Source organism: Onychomys torridus, chromosome 14, assembly GCF_903995425.1.
Source record: "Onychomys torridus chromosome 14, mOncTor1.1, whole genome shotgun sequence".
Taxonomy (NCBI): Eukaryota; Metazoa; Chordata; class Mammalia; order Rodentia; family Cricetidae; genus Onychomys; species Onychomys torridus.
Window position 1 is genome coordinate 55,909,169 of NC_050456.1, and position 23,387 is coordinate 55,932,555.

The 23,387-nt window shown below is 40.0% G+C and overlaps 1 protein-coding gene across 1 annotated transcript in view; it reads right to left on the bottom strand.

The window, feature by feature from the left end:
• The window catches only part of Sptlc2 (serine palmitoyltransferase long chain base subunit 2), an 80,534-nt gene that overhangs the window by 19,407 nt on the left and 37,740 nt on the right, over positions 1-23,387 (bottom strand). Inside the window, exons 5-9 of the mRNA XM_036206601.1 lie at positions 19,547-19,671; positions 14,684-14,777; positions 11,147-11,252; positions 9,824-10,043; positions 5,478-5,604 (exon numbers count right to left, since the gene is read on the bottom strand). Of these exons, the coding sequence (XP_036062494.1) occupies positions 5,478-5,604; positions 9,824-10,043; positions 11,147-11,252; positions 14,684-14,777; positions 19,547-19,671 (672 nt within the window). The remainder of the gene's footprint in view (positions 1-5,477; positions 5,605-9,823; positions 10,044-11,146; positions 11,253-14,683; positions 14,778-19,546; positions 19,672-23,387) is intronic.

Genomic DNA, 23,387 nt, shown 5'->3' on the forward strand with positions numbered 1-23,387 from the left:
ATAAACCAACCCTTTGGCACATTCTCCATCTCTGTGGGGAGCAGTCAGGAGGTAACTGACGTCTTTAGCTTGTCACTGGCATATACTTCTTAAGTAGTTGGGCAGCCACAGACTCAAAGTTGAAGGACTACTGTGAGCAGCTCTTCTAGACAAAACCCTCAGAAACAATTGGGGGGGGGGAGGCAATGCCAATCGTGCTGTGGTGGGCAAAGTTAGATATGTTCTTCAACACAGTCACAGAGGCCACAAATCCAGAGTGGTGAGAAGAAAGAGTAATGTCTCAGCTCAAATAAAGAGACATAAAAATTATAGAGGAAATCTTTAAGTAAATCTGACTATAGAATAAAGCAACCAAAAAAATTAAAATGGCTCCCAAGGAAATCTATGTGCTTTAATCCTTGAAAATGTAAGAGCTTAGCCTCACCACAGCATGCAACCACATCTTCAAATGAGGGGCCTCTGGTTCAGGGCTCCTTTCCCACCCCAGGGGAACCTAAGTGCCTTTCTTAGGTTTTCTACTAAGAACAATGTTCCATTTAATGGCCAAGTACACATCTGTTCAAAGCCCAACTTCCAGCCTGATGCTTGTGCATCTTACTAGCCAGCTTCAAACTGACTGTAACAAGACACAGAAAGAAAGTTCTTACTGTAAAAAACTTCTATCTGCATTCGGATTTTGAAAAGAGATGGGTGAAGAAAGCAGCACTCACAGACCACATCCCCACAAAAGCGTCTGAGCACAGTGGGGAAAGAGCTTGCTGAGTCCCAGGGAGGAGACAGGCAGCCACATGCTCCAGTCGCTGTCATTTGTCAGGCTACCATTCACTAGGAAATTCAGGTGTTTTGTGGACAATTAGCTGAACAAGATGAGAAAATTAAAAATAGGCCATAAAACAGCCTGTTTTAATAAAACACTGACTATCATCAGAAGTAGAAGCAGATGGACTAAGGAAAGCCACATCCTACTTGGAAACAAGATACAGAAAGAACTTGCCCCACATGTGAGCTCAAATTTCCCCACCTGTAAAGTGGTCTTAATGCTTGTTGATTTTAAAAAGCTTAAGCCATTGGTTAAAAGGCCTTTTGTGTTAGACAATGAAGCAACTAATTTATAAAAGGAATTTTTTCTTTCATCTATGGTAATTTGCAAGAGGCTCCACAAGGAAAAAAAAATTCACTAAAGTTTGATTAAGCATGTTAGATCTGAGTTTGCTTCAAGTAACTTTTACTGAGTTGTAGGAAACTTATGGTTTCATGGGGGATGTGGTGTGGAAGGAGGTTGTTTAGAGAGAGGGATGGAGGGAATTAAGAAAAGAGCAAGGTAAACAAAGGAGAATGTTTCTGACTCTGAGACTAGTTCCTCCAGGAATCTTATCCTGCCATGCTGCAGGGCAGTTTTCAAAGGCATGGAGCACATCTTGCTCAACTCCAACAGAGGAGGCAGGTCCTGATAAACGCTGACAAACATTTCTTGACAGCAGTGCTCTAGGCATTACGTCACAGGCCCAGAGCTCAGCACTGGAAGAACTGCTCCAATGTTCTGGGCAAGGATGAAACTGCACCATAAAATGCACTCTGCCTTTTCCGTTTTTTCTAATCCCTGCACTCTGTTCATTACCTCCTCTCCCCACACTCCATTAAAACACAACACTACAAGAAAAAGCGAAGGTAGACACTCCAGGACTTGGAAGGCAGTGTTGGGGGCAGGTCAAAAGCTGCCAGTCCTAAGTAGCATGCAGCTCTCTACAGGATCATACTGATGCTTCTCAGAGACAGGGTAGTGTCTACTCCTAAATTAGAACTCCTAAAGTTCCCTGGATCATTTAACACTGCATTAGCAAGTCTTTTACTTGATTAATTCAAACAGGCCAAGCCTAATTTTAATTAGACTCCAACCTACCCAAGGCTCTTCTACATCAGTGAGGAATTTAGCTAGGTTCTTCAGAAACTAAGTGCAAACAGTATCGCTGTTTATATGTAAAGTGCCTTCTTCAATCACTGTACAAGCTACCTGTTGAATGCCTGCATGCAGTTTGCTTATCTATGATTCAGTCATGCCGATAGCATCCAACTCCACAAGCAATGCACTGTACAGAAAGCACTCGATTATTCACATCCAGGTGCAGTTCCAGAAAAAATTTTAATGTCTTAGTTGATTTTTCTGGATCTTTTGATTCATAAAAAGATCTCGGAGCTAAAATCGACCACAGAATATGGTCAGTAATGTATGAAGGACAAGCTAGCTTTCCAAATGTCTGGTGGACTTTTTAGAACTTCTAGGTCTCACCTTTTGTACCCACCAGTCTGTTCTAACTCGATGCTGCCACTGGAAGAGGGCCATTGGCAGCACAGCCTCCATTCACAAAAAATGATGGCGACGGTAAGCGGGTGTGGGAAGGCAGCGCACCCTCCCTGGCCAGCCGCAGCTTTCCTGAGCAGCACTCTGAACCTCATGTTAAGCAGGATTTATTACGCTGAATGAATTCTTTTAAAGCTCTACTAAGAAAGTAATACTCACATGGTAACACGCAACTTTAATAGCACAGAATATTATTAAATAAAAGACTCTCCCCAGCCCCAGCATTCACTCTCAGGAAGCAGTACTGGGTTCTGTTCTGAATCTGGCTTTAATGGTTGTAAGCTCCATAATATTAAGCCTTTGTCTTGTCCCATCATCCCTCGGTAGACTCTAGGAAAGGCCTTCATCTTTCTAGAACATTTCCTCCGTGAATTTGCATGACATTACTCTTTCTTTCTTTTCTTTCTTTTTGGTTTTTCAAGACAGGGTTTCTCTATGTAACAGCCCTGGCTGTCCTGGAACTCCCCCTGTAGCCCAGGCTGGCCTCAAACTCACAAAGATCTGTCTGCTTCTGCCTCCCGAGTGCTGGGATTAAAGGCGTGTGCCACCTCCACCAGGTTTGATATTACTATTTCTAATCCCTCTTTTGCCTAGTCATCTTCATAAACTTAAAAGCATTAATGTCAGAATCTGTTTATAAACTTATGGCAGTCTCTTGGTTCTTTATTAAATACAGTAACAGTAGTGGGAGAATATACTGAAGTCCTAGGGAAATAACTTACTTTTTTAATGTTTTGTAAACAGTGAAACAACTTCATTCCATAATTCAGGCTGGCCTTGAACTGGCAGCAATCCTCCTGCCTTAGCCTTCCAAGTACTGGGATCAGTGGCATTTGCTAGTATGCTTGGCTGGGGAAAGAATTTAGAAGCCTCTAAAAATGTCTGCCACCCTCACTGCAAGGTATCCAGGCTAACCTTACAAACACACAGTGGAAGCAAGCAAAGATTACTCTGCAGTTCTACTAACACCTCAAAACTGCTAATAACCTAAACATTCATCAACAGAATGAACAAGAAGGCTGCTCTAACACCATGAAAGTGAAAATAAGTGAAGGAGGAGAACCTCACACTCAACATGACTCATTTATGTAACATTTAAAAACACAAATCATACAGACATAACTCATTCTTAGAATCTGGTCTATTCCTACAAGTATAATAGAATGTAAAATTTCAGGCAGCAGAACTTACATGACATTATTGGAAACAGGAAAAAATGCCAAGCAGTGGTGGCGCACGCCTTTAATCCCAGCACTCAGGAGGCAGAGCCAGGCGGATCTCTGTGACTTCCGAGGCCAGTCAGGTCTACAGAGCGAGATGCAGGACAGGCACCAAAACTACACAGAGAAACCCTGTCTCGAAAAGCAAAAAAAGAAAAAAGAAAAAAAAAAGGGGGGGGGGGTAGGAAAAAGTACACTGTGTCCTAAACTTCCCTACCCTGCAATTAGTTAATACTAGTAAATACCCACATAACTGTCTACCTGCTGCAAGCCATACAAAACTGAGAATACTTATGTATGTGGAATGACACTAAACATATACGCTCTTCCCACTTGTGCATGCACTAGGGTCAACAGGCCTTAGTGTATTATTTCCTTGGAATGTAAAGGCTGCCTTTGCACCAAGGTGCCCCTGCATCTTCATGGGCATTTCTACATGCCACAAGGCATGCTGAGTAGTGTATTAATACGCACAGCACATTTAAACAACTTAAGCACACAAGTGGCAAGTCTCTCCTGAGGAAGGGCTGAAATACGACTCAAATGTCCGCCCCAGTCCCCTCCTCAGACTAATGCCCAGCTGACAACTCTGATGGCGTGCAAGGAGGACTGACAACGGTAGGTTTTGACTCAGCTAAACCACTTAGAATTTTCAAGTTACCACAGCAAGTATGGCAAGCCTTCCAACAGTCAGTGAAGAAGCTGACAGATGAGCCCAGCTCCCACAGGTCAGTCTTCCTAGCACTGGAATCTTCTCAGCTGGTCCCAGACACTGTAGAGCAAATAACCTTTCTTCTTGAACAGGCAGATTCATAAAACTGAAGCCGACAACACTATTTCCAAAAGTCTCCACAGAGATAACAGGATCTCTAACAGATGGGAACAAGCAGAAAGTCATAACTGTCTCCAATGCAGGCTGCAGCCCATCCACAGCACCATGTATTACTGAGTGGAGAGCCCACGGCTGAGGATGGAATCTGCCAGAACCACAGCACTCAGAAGCAGCAGGAGAGCAAGTTCAATCAGGCTCCTGCCACACTGCTGGTGAAGCATTGTTATCTTCTTTGTTTGTGTTTACCAGCTAGGCCTCAAGCTTCACAACTGAGGATGACCTTGGAAAATTAATCTTCTTGTTTCCACCTCCCAAGTGCCAGGGTTACAGATTTGTGTCTCAATGTCCCATCCCTGAAAAGACCTTTAAAAACAAATTGCCCTCCTTTCATAGTAACTGGTCAACACTGCCCTCTAGTGATACAAATTAATAAACAAGGCAACATCTTTTATTGTTCATTTCAGATATGTTTAAGTGACTGCATCTCTTTTGAATGCACATTCCCACCAATGACAAAATAGATTTAAGATGACCTTCATTATGTATTGTTCATTAAATTAGAAACTTTAAAAGGGTTTTAAATCCAGGGCATTTACTCTGGAAACAATGCTATTGCTGACACACATGCACTATGTAGTCATTTACATTTCCACATAAAAAGATGTGATTAAGAAACACCTTGAAGACAAATGTCCTCAATTTAAAAGCACAGAACAGCAAGGTAACTGTCATCATGTGTAAATCAGACATAGTAGTAGTGGTGCACACCTTTAGTCCCAGCACTTGGGAGGCAGAGGCTGTAAGTGCAAGGCCAGCCTGGTCTACTTAGAGCTCCAAGACAGCCAGGGCTACATAGAGAACCTTGTCTCAAAAACAAAATTCCACAGGAGAGAGCTAGTATGTGGCTCAAGGTATGTGTATCATAACATAGTGGAAAGTATCTACAGAAACCAAAGCCTCACAGTGGCCCATTGGACTCCTTATAAAGGAGAACCTCAACCAAAAGAGCACAATTGGCTACTAAGTTTTTACTAAGCCAAGGAGATGCTGTCCAAAAAAGACCTACCAAGGGTGGTGCCATCCTGTCCCATGATGCACTTCATGGAGGTGATGATCTGCTCAACCACAGGTGGTGACATCGATGTGGCGTACACAGCACTGTGAGAATGAGTGCGAAGATAGTCTATCAGCGCCTGCAAAAGCAGAGGCAGTTAATGAGCACGGTTATGCAAGTGTCTTCCTTCTAGGCTACTGGACTCTTCCATTCAAAAGCCTGGAACAGGGTACTAAGCAGAGACTCAAGGTCAACCAACACCATCAAAGCTCACAGCTGGCCAACAAGGAGCCAAAAACAGTAGTCTTGGACTTTGCTTTGGTTTCAAATTCATTTTTATAGGATTACTCTAAATTTGAAGAACCTATCATTTAATGTTATAGATTAGTATACAAAGATGAATCGCTTTTTGAGATACAATGATTTCCTTCTGAGTGTCATTTGTGTCTCACCCTATACACACACAGCCCATCCTTACACTCCTAAATAACTATTTGCCTGGCCTGAAAGTGACCACTCAGTGGTGAAGCAAACATTTGGCAGATATGAGGTTCCCGAGTTCAATCTATTGCATCCCACCCCTCTCAATATTCCTTGTCAGGATGATTCAAAACAACACAACACAAACAACAACCAAAACACCCAACTGATTTTATATCAGTTTTGAATGCTTTCTGTATCTTCATAGCATTTAAATCTTTAATGTTTTAAAGACATTTTATGTATCAGTTTTGTGCCTGCACATGTGTATGTGTACCAAGTGCGTGCATGCGTGCGTGCGTGCGTGCGTGCGTGTGTGTGTGTGTGTGTGTGTGTGTGTGTGTGTGATGCCTACCCACTCTGGAACTGCTAGAAATCAGTATGTGGGTGCTGGGAGCTGAACCCAGAATCTCTCCTAGAACAACAGGTACTCTTAGCTGCTAAGACAACTCTCCAGATCCTCATTTTAACCTTTTTGTTTGTTTTTCAAGACAGGGTTTCTCTGTGTAGTTTTGGTGCCTGTCCTGGATCTCACTCTGTAGACGAGGCTGGCCTCGAACTCACAGAGATCCGCCTGGCTCTGCCTCCTGAGTGCCGGGATTAAAGGCGTGCACCACTGCCACCCAGCTTTTTTTGGCTTTTTGTTTTGACAGAGTTTCTCTGTGTAGCCCTGACTATCCTGGAACTCAATCTGAAGAACAGGTTGGCCTCAAATTCAGAGATCGGCCTGCTTCTGCCTCCTGACTGTTGAGAATAAAGTCATGCACCATGACCACCCAGATTAAATCTTTAAAAATAAAATATGCACAAGAATCTGGTGTACTACTGGGTGTGATGGTACATGCCTATAATCGTGATTTCTGGGTGATGAGGCAGGAAGATTGCTAGTCGTCTGGGCTATAAAGTGAGACTATGTCTAAGTGAAGCAGGTGAGCAGTAGCACATGTACCAAAAACAAATAAAGAGATACAAAATACAACTGTGAAATAGGCTGTTGCTTCTAAAACTCTTAAAATTGCACCTCAAAGCACAAATGTGTTACATCAATTCTGAAATGACACCCTATGATTTATTACCCTTTAATTCATAGCAATACATATTACTTTAAAAAGCCAATTAACTTCCAGAGTAGGCTTTGTCTCATTAACAAAAAGGTAAAAATAATAATGAAATCTATCAGCCTGATTAGAAGCAACTGAAAATGGGTCTTTCTAAAGACAATCAATTATCAGAAGAATGTCTCTAGTCTGTCGTCAGCGTCCTATCTGGAGTGAAGAGACATTTGTTCAAGTCTTCCCAGGAAAAGTCAGACAACACAGAGGTAACTGGATGGACAACTCCAGCAGAACTGACTAGAACAATCGCAGGTGGTTAGACTGAGGCCAACGCCTAGTAAGTAAGAGCAGTGTGTGAGGACTATGCTGCCTGCAAAGTTACACCATGCACAACCCGAACTCAAGTGTTCACAAGTGTTATGTGACGTTTCGTACAGTGAATGGCTTTTCTACACACACTTCAACTCACGGCAAGCGTGGCATGACACCTAAACACAGAGGAGAGCACTGATGCTGGGCAGTGAGCGGCCTATGATCCCAGCACTTGGAAGGCAGAGGCAGGCAGACCTCTGTGAGTTCGAGCCCAGCCTGGGCTACAGAGTGAGTTCCAGGACAACCAGGGCTACACAGTCTAACTGAAGTTTGTTTCAAGGCTAACTTGAGAAAATTCTGCTTCTGGGTGATCCGACTAAGTCTAATTCATTCTATCCACCAAATACCCATAAGTATTGAACAATATGATATTAAGGAAGGACAGAACATGGTCAGGTCAGATTCAGGTCAGATTCCTCTCATGCGTAGCTTCCTTTTCAATAACACCATCTTTCACATGGAACTGGTCCATAACTGCTGGGACTATCCCTCTCATCAGAATTTCCAGGGTTTCAGCGGCCTGACTGCCCAACTCTGGTGAATGCAAAGTGCACACGTAACTGGGGCCAGAATTTATGCCCCATAATCCATTTGAGAAAACTGTACTATAAAATTCTGTTTCCCCCTGGAAATTGTGGATGTAGGTACTCTTGACAAGGTTTGATGAAACTGAGTGAAACCCACTGTAATCATCAAGAGGGGAACTAGCTGCTACCACATGCCTTCAAAACAAAGCATTTCTTGCAGACAAACGTGCTATTTGTAATGAATGCACAGACTTCTTGCTTCCTGCTTGTTGGTTCGTATCAGTATTAGCACCCCATTCCTTCCAAAGCACTCCACTTATGACCTCAGATCCCTGGTCTAGGCTGCACTGCGGGTCAGAGAACCAAACCCCTAGCGGCTTCCTGGTCCTTTCAAAAAATTTAGCATCTATTAACGTGAGTCTAGTGAACAATCAGAAATCACAGAAAACGAATTAAACTAAATCTCTTTTCCTTCTGCTACTTCTGTGAGCTGAACCAAGTTCTGTTACAAAACTTCAGGTTCCTCTAACTGCAATTTTATGTTAACGTTTTTAAAAATTAATAAAAATGTCCTTGCTTTTGTTACTGCTGGAGGTTAATGCTGAACATGTGTCCGTTGGGAGCAGAGGCAAATATGGTTCCCTCTCTTGCCAGGCATGGTGGTAGCCCTGGGCTTTCCCATTAGGGTGGGCAAGCACTAGCTAATGACAATAGCCACACTGCATACTTAGACTACTCTTGAAGGCTCCAATTGCTTAGTTTTAAGAAGAAATTCGGAGCATTTATGAGCACTTGTGTGGTGCTTGGCATACATTTCTTAATATTACAACAAGTTTTTCTTTTCTGTCTGAGAATCAAATTGAGGTCTGAACACACGCCAGGCCAGTTCTTTACTAATGAACTACAGGCCTGGCCCAAGTTCTTTTTTAAGTCATAGTTTTATGGAAATACAAGCCACATTCTACCATAGTCACCTTTGTAAAGTACACAATTTAATGGATTATGGCATAGTCAGAGTGGTGCAACTCTTACCATGACCTAATTTTAGAACATTTTCATCACCCTACAAGGAAACATCATATCCATTAACAGTTACTTTCCACTTCCCCATCTCCTTAACCCCCAGCAACTACTAATCTACATTCTGTTTGCATACCTATGCTAGATAAAACAAGCAAACACACCAAAAGGAAAAAAAAAAGAAAAGAAAAGAAAACCATCATATAATTTGACCTTTTGTGATTCACGTTAGTTAACATGTCTGCAAAATGTATCTGTGTTGTATCATAGAGACACATAATTTTTAAACCATTACCACATCACAAGCCCCCCATATTTACTTTTACTGATAAGGAAACTAAAAAGTTAAAAATGCCTTCCCTAAGGTCTCACAAAGCAAAAACACATTCAAATGCAGATAGTGTTCATGATTTTGCATGGATTTTTAACTGCCTTAGAGGTCATATATAATTTTAAAGTTGAAAAAGAGATGCTGTGCCGTGTATTAGAACTAACAAAACCTCTTCTTGTTTGTGCACTCTGATCAACCATTCCCACTGGCTCCTGTGACAACCCTTTGAAAGTGTGAGCACAACTCAAACCCAACAGAAGACTGTGGCAAACAGGAAGCACCACTGTGTGCTCTTGTACAAAAGAGTGTTCTATATCTCAGACCAGAACGTAGTTTAGAAAGAAGCTCAAATGAGCAAACAACAAACAATGAACAGAACCAGCCTTCAGCTCAGCAAGAGACATCAGAGTCCCTCCCCGGGAATCTGAAGTAGGAAGTCCACCAGCAGCAGAACACGAGCAATGAGCACACCCAGGATCCCCACATCCCGATTCAGGACCCCACCTACCAGACAGTTCCCAAATCAACAGCCTTTCTCAATCTCTAATTGGCCACTCTAAAGGCCTGTTTTACCTTCTTGCCACCAATGTATCCTCCAGAAGCGCCGAAGCTCTTTGTGAATGTTCCCATCATAACATCTACATCCTCGGGATCCAGGCCAAAGTAGTCTACCACACCTCGCCCTGAAGGGCCAAGGGCCCCAATGCTGTGTGCCTCATCCAGATACAAGTATGCCTTGTACTTCTTCTTGAGAGCAATCACTTCAGGAAGGCGAACAATAGATCCTTCCATGCTGGCAAAACAGGGTTTAAAAAAAACACACAGAGACTTTTTAACTCTCAAAATTAGCAACTGGTCGCTTTATTTTTAATGCTTTGAGGTTATTGCTTTTCAAAATAAGTCTGAAAAGTCCACCTCTGGTTTTAAACTAAGTTATGTGGTATATGGACTTGGCAAGAAACAGGAGGTTGACTTCTCAGAAATAAGTGCCACATTATAATTGGTTTATTTCACAACGAAAGAATTAAAGTTATAGTAGATTATTTCTGTTTGCTTTTGTGGAGCTAGGGATTAAAGTTCGAGCCTTGCATATGCTAAGAACGCACTCTACCACTGAGCCACATCTCCAGCCCACGAGAGTTTTCTAATGCTTGCAACTACAAGCGATATTAGACTTTGTATTCATTATACATGACTTCCTGCCCAGGATTCCTTCAATGGATTGTGGCCTAGAATATGCCTTATATATCCAAGTTGCTTTTGATCATGGTCTTTATCACAGCAATAGAAATCTAAGATAGGCTATCCAAATTAACAAAAGAAAAACATCTTAAAAATAAAATATAGCCTGGCATGGGGACATACACCTGTAAATCCCAGCACCCAAGAGGCAGAGGCAGAATCAGGAATTTAAGGTCAGTGTGGACTACATGAGAACATACCTAAAAAAAAAAGTAACTTATTTTTATTTATTTTGATGTTTGTTTTTTGCGGGACTACAGATTGAACCCAGGGCCTCAAGTATGCCACACAAAAGAACAACCACTGTGCTAGGGTCTTGCCATGTACCCTGGCCTGGGTGGGCCTCAAATAAATAGTTCACCGTCTCAGCCTCATGAGTGCTAGAATTACAGGTATGTACCCCCACATTTGTATGTAGCTTTAACATTTGTTTTTGATAAATTAGAATCTTTTATGTGTAAGCTTTTCATAAACAGTAGAAAAATAACCTCAACAGAAGAATCTGGAACCTGTGTACTATCCAGACTTAAAAATCTTTGGCCTCAGGTACACTGTCTCCTTAGTTCCCAGAGAGGACTAGCCTAGCAGGCCCTTCAGCTGAAAGCCTACATAACTACAGGCCTAGGCCATAGTCAAGCACAGGAGAGTGAGTACCTATATATGCCTTCCACAAGGATGAGGATTTTCTTCCAGGGCCTTCTTGTCCGAGGTTGCCCATAAACAATGGCATCTTTCAAAAGCTTCTCCAAGCTTTGCATATCTATGGCACAAAGAGAGAATTCAGTCCCAAAGTATCTTTTTCCTAACAGTATTAGAAAAAAACGTGAATATACATTTCTTATTCAGAAGTATCTCAGACAGCAAAGGACATTAGCGTAATTAGAGCTGAGCAGAAAAGATATTAAGATACTGCTTCATTAACTGTCATCTAAATGTGACAAATGTTCAAAGCTATCAACAAGATTAAATGACTGGTAATCGATTGCTTTAGTTGGTTAGATAGAAAATGACTACTGTTTTACATTAAATTCTCTGCCTTTGATTTAGCTTTTTTTGTGTTTTTAAAATCAAACCACATCTTTAATCCAAGTGATTCATTCAGAAAGAATGTATAAAGACCAACCAAGAGTAAGTAAATCACCCCAAATACATACTCCCCCTAAAAAGCCAATATGCATGCACCTGGAGAGACTGCTCAAGGTTTCAGAGCACTTGTTGCTTTTGCACAGGACCCAGCTTTGATGCCCAGTACCAACACGGTGATTACAACCACCCAAAAGTTTAGTTCTAAGGGATCCAATGCCCTCTTCTGACCTCTGTGAGCACCAAGCATGTACATGCAGGCAAAACACTCACACATAAAATAAAATAAATATATCTTTAAAAAATTGGAAATATGAAGATATAATAAATACATCTTATAAAAACAAAAGTAAACATGGAGAATGAACTTCAAAACGCATGATCTATTTTCTTTTACCCAGGATGCATTCAATAGCTGTTTATTAAACTGCCTTCTCTTTGTACTAGTTAAAAATACACCAGTCTGGTACATGCATGAGTCTAAGCTTGAGCCAGCTTGGCAATCAGTTGAGACTGTTCCACATTCACTCCATCAGCTTGGGGCTATCATTAATAAGGACCATGGTTTTCCTCTTAAATACTTTGAACTCCACTGTTCCCATCTCTATAGACTTTATACTTAAAATATTTGTTTTGAATGACATTCAAAAAAAATTCTCCCTAAAATCTAAGCAATATTAAGTATGAGGTATATGTCATGCTAGTGGGAGACCCCACACTATAAGCTTTGATTCTGTGTTCTCTACTGCTTATTACTGAAAGAGGAGGTCAAAACTGCATGGCTTTGTCCTTCTTATAATCGAACTTTGATTATCTTTTGATAGGAAAGGGTAACAATGTGACAAAAACACAGAGCAGGATAACAGAGGTCACCAACTGTGTCACACCTTTCAGTGTGTGCAGCACAGCAATCAGCACGCTGCCTGACAGGAGACAAGTCATCCTGTACACACTGTACTGTTTCCTGTTTAGATACAGAAAGGAGGTGGGAAGGACACAGTGCTTCAGCATTCTAACAAAAGGAAGACAACAGGAAAAGGAAAGCTGAATGTGGCGTGCATGGCTGCAATCTCAGCACACAGGAGGTTGAAACAGGAGAACCATGGTAAACTCAAAGACAGCCTAGGCTATGTATTAAGTTCTAGGCTAGCCAGGGCTACATAATAAGGCCTTGTTTCAAAAACAAGCAATCAACAACAGTGAAAAAAGTCTACAAACTTTAGACAAAGGGAACTATCTATAGCAAGAATGCTTGGGCAGATTATCTACTTAGGAAAACATTTTCCAACTTTCTTCTATCATACACCCTATAAATTTCATGTACATTAAAATTTTAAATATGTCACAAAATCTCAAAGGAAAATACGAGAACAGACACCCTTTAATGAAGAAGCATTAGATACAATCTAAAAGTCAAAGATATTTTGATGAGTCAAAATAACAAGACAGTTAAATAAAAATAAGTATTACATAAAAGGACAATATAAAGAGTTCCTAAAATCAATAAAGATATCAGCAGATAATAACCAGCTTATAAAGAGATATCTACAAATACAATAGCTGCATAAAATTGCTCTATACCTAAAAAAAAGAAAGAAAGAAAGAAAGAAAGAAAGAAAGAAAGAAAGAAAGAAAGAAAGAAAGAAAGGAAGAACACCCAAAATATTGTGTCCTTATTAGGTTTAGAAAGATTTAAAATGATACATAATAGGCCATGCTGGCCAGTGAGTACACGCAGCCAATGTCACATTTGTTATTTGGAGAGGTATTAAAAAATGCACACCCTTTTTCACTGGGCACTCTTGAGGATGCTTGATAGCAATCAGATGATTGTGCAAATATGTGAGTTGTTTCTAGAAAGGATTTAAGGTCCAAACAAAAGAGCTGACGAGCTATGGTATAGCTGGACACATTACATTTAAGGATAAAAAATAGTCACAGGTATGGACAAGAGGTTCACAATATTTATGGTTAAAAGTCTCACAACAATTAAAAGGTCTGAAGTCACATACAACAAAACACTGTTCCAGTCTCACTGTAGAATATTTTACATAAGAAAAAAAGAAGTAAGTTATTGTTATCCAACCCTTCCCTCCAGAGGTACAGGCCTAACATTTTGGTATATATTATTGTACAATTTCATCTACATATACATATTTTGGCAAGAGAAGATATTTATTTAGAATACAGCTGGATGACCTTTATCCCTATATGTGTTTTAAATTATGAAAACTATGATCTTTATAAGTTTTTTATAAAAATAGCTTTTTAAGATTATGATTTGTACACTTTAAATTTTTTAACTACAATTAATGCAATCTAAACAAAAGTATTTCCACTTAAGAAACAAGTTTTAGCTTGAAGACATCATTCCCTACCATCTCTGTAGATTTTTGTACAGAACATTTATCTGTTTTTTTTCTTGTACATGTGTATATGTATGTATGTATATATTTGTGTATATACACATACACACACACACATACAGATACATATGCACATGTAGTATTTGTAGAGGCCAGAAGGTGATTGTCATGTGTCTTCCTCAATCATACTCCACCTTATTTTTTGAGACATGGTATCTCCTGAACTTCTAGCTCATCAATTGAGCTAGACTGGCTAGCCTCCTCAAAGATATAGAGATATACACACACGTGCTCAAGCTGACCTCGAATTGAAAGTCCTCCGGCTTCAGCCTCTGAAGTGCTAGGATTACAGTCACATTCGACAACGTTCTGCTTTTATTTCATTAAAGAGAATGTCTTTTTTATTTTTTTTAAAGATTTATTTATTTATTTATTTATTTATTATGTATACAACATTCTGCCTCCATGTATGCCTGCAGGCCAGAAGAGGGCACCAGATCTCATTATAGATGTCTGTGAGCCACCATGTGGTTGCTGGGAATTGAACTCAGGACCTCTGGAAGAACAGCCAGTGCTCTTAACCTCTCTCTGAGCTGTCTCTCCAGCCTGAGAATGTCTTTTTAAAAGACTGGACTTTAGCTGTATTGTACTTTCCAATTATTAATGTAACTTTGTAATCACCACCACAGTAACAAAGAGTATCAAACATTAAAGCCAATGGCAAAGCCTAGGGCTAACTCACTGTTATGTTTGAAGATTCGAATGGTTGCTCCCGACAGCCTGGCTCCTAGAACCAGTGATGCATGGTTCAGCTCATCACTCAGAATCAGGCAACCCTGCAAAATCACGAGTACAGGAAGATGAGATACTAACAAATGTTGGTGATAACGGGGTTTCAAAGATGCTTTAGAAGCAGGTGCAGAATCCTAGCCTACATATAATAGTTTCTTCCTTCATCCTATCAGTTCACATATCCAGATGTACAGCAACATGTTCTTACTTACACCTAAAATCTAGCAGTCTTTCAAAGGTTCTGGTATCTTTGATTTGACGGAATTTTGATATATCCTTTTGTGAGAAATGGCAGCTGTAGGAATAGTGCCTTTCCCTTCACTATTAACATGTCTCAGTTCAGAGAAGAAGCTATTTCTAAACCACTAGTCACAGAGTACGCAGGCTGTGGTGTAGTCTCCTCAAATCCCAGAACACACTTTAGCACATACATTAAGGAGAGAGCAAAGCCTGGCACTCTTGGGGGTTTGCTTCTCCCTCACTTCCTACTCTTCCATCTCTCATGGCACCCTGCTAAAATAAACACAGACACGGGGTTTGTCTTTCAAAGACGGCTTCAACAGGGGTTAGCCGAGGACATAAAGCTCAGTGGTAGAGAGTATTTCCTGAGCATGCACAAGGCCGTGGGTTGGATCCTTGACATTACAATAAACAAACAAACGAATAAACAAATTTCTATGTGAAAATCAAAAAACCCCAATGGCCCAAACAACTTAAGCAATAATGGTATTCACAGCTGTGAATAGTACTGCATGACTTCAATCCCAGCACTCGGGAGGCAGAGGCAGGCAGATCTCTGAGTTCGATGTCAGTCTGGTCTACAAAGTGAGTTCTAGGACAGCTAGGGCTACGCAGAGAAACCTTGTCTCAAAAAAAAAAAAAAAAAAAAAAAAGAAAAGAAAAGTTAAAAAAAGAAAGAGAAAAAAGGTACTAATATTGGATTATTACACAAATGAGATATTCAAGAATCCATACTGATATAAAGGAGAAGCAACAACTCTTCCACAAAATTCCAATGAATAAATATAGAAGGAATGAGAAAAAAAAAAATCACTCTAAGAATACCAAAGTAATTAACTGTCACTGGCTATGCATATCCACACTAAAATTAGTACATGAAAGTTTAATAAAATACTATTTACACAGTCCTGAAGTTTCTCTGCCACAGTAAGTGGTAACTACAAAAGGAATAGCAGTAAGTTACAGTAGAAAGTCTTGCCTGATATCTTAGCCAAGGGACCAGGGCTTGTTTATATTACCAGTAACATATAGGGGCACCATGTACCTTACACAAAACACTGAGGTGAATGTCATCAGTTGTGAACACTCTATAAAATAAGGGCCAGCCAGCACCAGGAAGTCCACTGGAAAAGAGTGGGAGCCCCAACTGAATGAATGTGGCCCCAACAGAAGCCAGGGCAGACACTAGAAATGTTGAACAGTAGACATGAAATGTGCTCTGCATCTGTCAGTGTCCTGGGTCACAGTTAACTTCTGGGCTCTGGGAAATGCTGCACTGGAAAGTAAGATGCTATCATAATGGGAAGCTGAGTGAAGGCCATGGAGGGACTAGGTACCCTCTGTAGCTCTTCTGTAAGTCTAGATTTAAAGAGCAGTAGGATCATTCTTTTATAAGCCACCAGTCTGTACTGAGCATGCATGGCTCTAGTCCAGGGTACTTTAAAAGAATTCTCCCAACTCTAGTCAACATTTTTAGGTTATCAGTCTGGCTTTTTTCTTGTAGTCTACTGTGAGGTTCTATTACATAGTTGGTTCAAAACTAAAATGATATGAAATATTAAGAGGCAACATCTAAGTGCATATGCTTTAGGCAGTTTGTTAAGGAATTTTAAGGCATTATTCTGTTATAATACATGAAATAGGTACTATTATCATCTTTAATTTACAAAATAAAGTCATTCTTATCCAAGCATGGGCACAAAAGACTCCACACAAAGCTCCTGAGTTTAGATCACGTGTCCAATCTGCCTTTAAGCTGAACAACCAACTTAGATTCAGGATCGGATTCAAAGAATTAACATTCTTAAGAGGTCAAAACTATTTCCTCTCTAATTTGGAAGATGATCTTCAAGGTAGTCCCTCTTTCATGTTAGTACAGGAGACATCTAAACCTAAACAAGGATTTACTAGAGTTCACGAGCATACGGAAGATGAAAAGTGAGGTCAATTAATCTTCTAGTGTCAAAAGTCCTAAGAAAGTCCAAGTCAGAATTTCAGGTTCATGCTGCCAAAATGCAGGATGGCAGTGTACTGCTGTCAATGGAAGGAAACACACACTAGTCTTTCAAAGAACTTTGTCTATGCTGTACGAGCTGCTGAACACACAGCGTCCTAAGACTTCCTTCTTATCCTTTAAGTCCACAGGATTTACAGGAAGTCCTTTCTTTCATTCCTGCCTCCTCTCTGTTGATCCTGATGGATCTAGTTAGATTTGGCTGTTTTATTCATTTCTCAAAGAATCAGCTTCAGTTTCACTGCTTTCCCTAAAATTCACTGATTCTGTAGTTGTTGCTACTGTGTATTTCCTGTTTACTTAGTTGGGTGTGGTCTGCTTTTATTCCAATGTTTTAATTTTAGATTTATTTATTTTATGTGTATGAGTTTCGCCCGCATGTATATATGTGTACCACAGGCATGTCTGCTCCCTGTGGAGTCAGAAGAATACACTAGGTCCCTGGAACTGGAGTTATAGGTAGATGTGGGACACCATGTGAGAGCTGGGAATCAAACAGAAGCCAGCAAGTACTTTTAACCAATGAACCATCCCTGTAGCCCTCTTTTTTATGATTTCTTAAGATCAAGAAGCTTTTCTTTTTTTTCCCTCAAAATAATCATTTAAAATAAACTGAGTATGTAACTCTGGAGCAAGGCACATACCCTTAACCTCAAGACCCCAAGTATATTTAGAATTATATATGTCTACGTGTAGTCTGCTTTCGTGATTTGTGATGTTACATTTCATTGACTATTTTTTATTTTGCCTTGTTTTTTCTTAACTTCCAAATTCTGTGTGAATGATCTGATTAAATTACACTGTGGTCAAAGAACACACTTTAATAATTTTAATATTTCCAAACATATTAAAACTTATTTAATGCCAGGTGGTGGTGCACGCCTTTAATCCCAGCACTCAGGAGGCAGAGGCAGGGGATCTTTGTGAGTTTGAGGCCAGCCTGGTCTACCAAGCGAGATCCAGGGAAGGCGCAAAGCTACACAGAGAAACCCTGTCGGTGGGGGGGAACCAACTTATTTAATCCCTAAAGTACCATGTATCCTGGCAAATATTCTGCTACTGTTGTCAAGGGTGTGGTAGGTGTCTAGGAGGTTAGCAAACAGACTGTCTTCCCAGTGTTCTGTACCCATGATGATTCTTGTTGACATCATTCTTGCTGCTACCCACTTGTGATAACATTAATTGAAGTTCTGTTTCTCCACAATCCTGAGCTTCATCAGCTTTTGCTTCCTGTACTTTGAAACTATTATCAAGTTCCTAATATATCTTGATTAATCAACTCTTTTGTATTATGCCATATTCTTCATCTTCATAATATTCCTTGGTCTGAAATTTGTTTATATCAATATAGTAACTTCAAATTTTCCATTAGTTTGCAACTTTTTTATCTTTTCTTTTTCCTTGAAGGCTAGAGATCAAACCCAGGACCACGTACATGCTAAGCAAGCATTCAACCACTGAGCTGCATCCCCAACATTCTTTACCTATTTATTTTAACACAGCCTCTACTCCCCACCTCTATGATGATCTCAAATCCCTGCACTGGAGAAGTCCTCTTGCTTCAGCCCCTCAAGTGGTAAGGATGGCAGGTGCATGCTACTGTGCCATCTTCATCTTTTTTATTTTAATGTTCATATCTTTATATTTCAAATAGGTTCATTTAATATTAAAAAACTTACTAGTTTGATCTTATCTGCTTCAATGTGCAAATAAACCAGTTACATTTTTGTACTATCGATACAATTGGGTTTAAACCTCTTGCATTGCAATTTGTTTACTATTTGTCCCATCTGTTCCTTTCAGAATCATACAGTGATAACTGAATTAGAGTTACACTAACCTATTTACAAAGGAAACTTTAAGGATCAGAAAAGCAATGTGACATGTTTACAGCTAGAGATAGGTTTGACCATATAATCAACAGACAAGCAAAACTCAAGTGTGAGGTAATCCACTGCTTCTGTCTATATGCCAATTCGAAACAGTCATGCTAAGATGTAAAAGAAACAAACATACACACACAAAGGAGAAAACCCCCTCAAGGGTTCTTTTCAAGCTGAGAGTGCTGAGCAGCTACATTCAGAAAGCATTTTACTTCTCCTTACTTTAACTCTCCCAAGTTCTATCATAGGATAGATATGCAGAGATACAGACACAGGCACATACACACGGTACATTATACATGTACATATACATACATATGTATATCTATAATATAATTTACCTATATAAAGGTAAATGCATTCTTATTTTTATACTTACGCAAAACTATTAACTTTCTGAATTAAACCTTTCTTTCATAATTTTAATCTTTTGGAATTTATTTTCATCAGAATTCCTTCAAAACTGTATAGGAAGAGAGAAGGACCATGGGTTCTAGGAGAAAAATTCCAACTGGTATTGGCTCAGCAAGATATACTTGCCAAAAATCTGTGATGTAGCAGTATCTTTGTAAACTGTGCTTAGTCTAATGTTAATAATAACTCAACTGGATCTGAATGTTTATCAGAACAAAAGAACAGATAGATAAGAGAACGGCTACAAATGACGCCATCTTACTTTGCCAACAAGAGCAGGAATGTTCATTGAATTTGTTGCAAATCCCATGCCATAGGTCATAGCAGCTTCCACGCCCAAGAACCTTGCTACCAGTTTCTCTAGTTCTTCATGTTTGTCCAGGTTTCCTGCATGGAGAAGTCAATTAATAAAATCAGTATCGTCCTCAATTTTAAAGTTACTACTTTATTAAGAAAAAACAGGGCAGCAAAATGGTGAAGTCACTTGCTGCCAAGCCTGACTACCTGAGTTCTATCCCTGGAATGAACATGGTAGGCGAAGAGAACCAACTCCTGAGAGTTGTCCTCTGACTCATACCACACATGTGCATACATGCACACAAATGTTAATAAAAAATATTTTCAGCAGGGTGGTGGTGGTGCACTCCTTTAATCTCAGCACTCGGGAGGCAGAGGCAGATAGATCTCTGTAAATTCAAGGCCAGCCTCGTCTACAAAGTGAGTTCTAGAACAGCCAGAGCTGTTATACAGAGACCCTGTCTCAAAAAATAAAAACAAAAAATAAAAAGAAATCAATCCATGTGTCCTAACGTTTTTCCAAATAAGTTCATGAAGAGACTGGGACTATAAATAGCAACAGCTCTAAAAACACAACAGCTGACACATTCAGATTCAGCAGCTCTGGGGAAAAAGCAGGACTACTAACTCATGTTTTCACATTCCAGTCTCAGATCTAAGCCCTAAAAGATCTAACAGTCTGTGTCTACATTTCTGAAGTCGCCAGTCATACACAACAGTGTTAACTGGCTTGTTGTAAAGACAGGATATAGAGAGGTAGTAAACACAGGAGGATAAGAAGCTAAACAGTAGAATTATCAGCAGTGCCATCTGTGTCCCTTACAGCATCCATCCTCAGGGATAAGGTCTCCCTTGAAACCACGTGAAGCACACCTATGCTCGTTTTCAAATGATTGTTACGTTTGTATTGTGACTATCACAGTGGCTTTCAAATCCCTAATGACTTAATGATCCGCACAGAGAATGAATACTGAAAAAAGCAGATTGTTGAACTTGAATGCTTTGTATCCTAAGACTAGTTTTTCACCTGCTGAACACTAACAATACTTCCTTAGCTACCTCATGATGTTGTTGTAAGGATCAAGGTAATATGCTGGTACTTTACAAAATTCACAGCACCATGACGATACACAGTGCTCACTCTAGCTGATCACTGTGGAGCTCTCTCTCGCCCATACCACTGACCTAACAGCCTGTGATCTCTCAAGCTTTAGCTACAATACTTTAAAGGTGGAGTTTAAAATACTATATTAAATGGGGCATTGGTGGCACACGCCTATAACCCCAGCACTTAAGAGACAAAGGCAAGTAGATTTCTGAGTTTGAGGCTAGCCTGGTCTACAGAATGAGTTCCAGGACATCCATGGCTACACAGAGAAACTCTGTCTCAAAAAACAAAAAATAAAACAAACAAAAATTCTATTGATATTTTCTGTTGAAAAGCAACACAAACAAACTCCAAAACACTAGAAGGACAAGAAGTAAAACACCATTTATGGATACTTACAATTCTTAATACAACTGGTGAAAAATGAGGAATATAAGCACGGGTAATGTCAAAGGGTGAACTGTGTCTCACTAAAAAGATACTCTGAGGGGCTGAGGAGCAGCTCTGTGGTAGAACAGATACAGAGCATGTACAAGGCCCAGAACCAGATTCCAGAGCCAAAACAAAGTCCCAACTCCTTTTCCTCAGAATGTAGCCACTTTGGAAAGTCTTCACAAAAACAATTAAGATAAAATAAGGTCAATGGGACTGGGCCAATAACATCCTGGACAAAAAAGACATACACAGGGAGGCACAGAAGATGACAATGTCTGACCCACAGGAAGACAGCCACGTCACTACAGGCTAGGGAACACTGAGGTGCTGTCAGAATGAACTTGGCCCGCCAACACTTTGATCTCATACTTCTATCCTCCACAATCCCGTTTCTCATTCTTTGTTATGGTAGTCCTAGGAAGCCAACAGAGTTGGGCTTTGAGAGAGAAAGGTTAAAGCTATATCCTTACCAAGTAGACGATGATGTGATGAGAGAGGAGTACACTCACTGCATGAACTCCAGAGAGGCTTAAAGCGAGAAGCAGTAGTCATCAAGGCAAGCAAGCGTTAAGGCTAGGCTCCAAACAGGATATATAAAACACACAGAGCCAGGGATGGCAGAACATATCTCTAATCCCAACACTTGTATGAGGTCACAAGTTCAAGGCTATCCTGGGCTATATAGCTGCAAGACTGTCTAAGCATGCCTCACCCCTACGCATCCCAACTCCCCAACACCATAAACTCTCATTGCTGATGGGACTATACAAAAGTGTAGCTGCTCTGAGAAGCAGCTCAAAAAGCTAATCATAGAATGACCACGTGATTTATCAACACCCCACCTAAGTACATACCCAAGAGAAATGAAAATGTTATTTCCAAAATATATTCTTACAGCCAAAAAGGAGAAAAACCAAATGTCCATCAGAGATAAATGGATAAACGTGATGTATAGAACGGGTCACAAAGCAAAATGGCATGCTGATGCAGTCTATGAAGTGCGAATACACACTACACACAGATAATCCTGTGAATATACACTGAGTGAAAGGAGTCACACACAAGGATCTGTGGTAGGAATGTAAAATGAATTTAAAAATCCTCAATAAAAAAAAATGCCACAATGTTATATAATTCCATGTATTGAAATGTCCAGAGGAGGCAAATAAAGACTGTAGACCACTGGTTGCCAGTGAATGCTTGTGGGTCAGTCAGCTCTATCAGAGGGAATGAAAATACTCTAAAATTTAAACTGTGGTGACGGCTGCCATCTCTGTGAACATTCTAAAAGACTATGAAGTATACCCTTCAAATAGACAAATTATAGGTCATATTAAGACAAGAAATAGAAAGTAACACACTGTTCCTTCTAAATCCTGCACAAGTAACCAAGTAATTCTGCCTTCTTTCACGCCCACAGTAAAAGAACATTATTCTGAATTTCTGGGCTTCAGCTATTGAAGTGTGTATGTGTAATGCCAGGTTGTAAAGGTGAGGAAAGGCAAGTTTATAGACAGATCTGCCCACTCAATTTCTCACTAACAAAAGAAAAAAAAAATGAAAGGACAGAAAACAGGAAAGGAAGACAATTAGGGGATAAATACTACGAGTTTGTACATGGTTTTCAAAAGCAAGAACTAAGAAAATATTCAAGAGAGTATCATGAAATCAAAGGATATGGGTCTTCAATTTGTAAGGATCCACACAAACACCAAGACAGTACAGCTTGTGAGGGAGCAGGATTCATAACAAGCTGCAACTGGAATTTCTTGATACACTTGAAAGAAAAACGTTTTCTCACATGTAGACTCTAAATGTAAACGAATTTATCATATGGAAGCACAAAGGGGGCTATTTAGGGGAAGGAGGAGATGGGAGGAGCTGGGGAAAATGAGGATGGTAGTGGGGGGCACAAGTATGAGCAATGTACAAGTATATGTGTGGATGTATGTATTACAATGTAAGAATGAAACCCATTTATTTCTCATGTTAACTAAAAATATTAAAATTTTTGAGACTTCTAAGAATATGTAAAACAAACGCCCAGAAAAACAACAGCAGAACCCATTTCTACAGGAAGGGGAACAAGAAGTCTGGACTACAGGCAGCAAGTAGACTTTTCATTACATGCCTTTGGATACTTTGGAGATTATTTTTGTTTTGTTTTGTTTTCCGAGACAGGGTTTCTCTGTGTAGTTTTGATGCCTGTCCTGGATCTCACTCTGTAGCCCAGGCTGGCCTCAAACTCACAGAGATCTGCCTG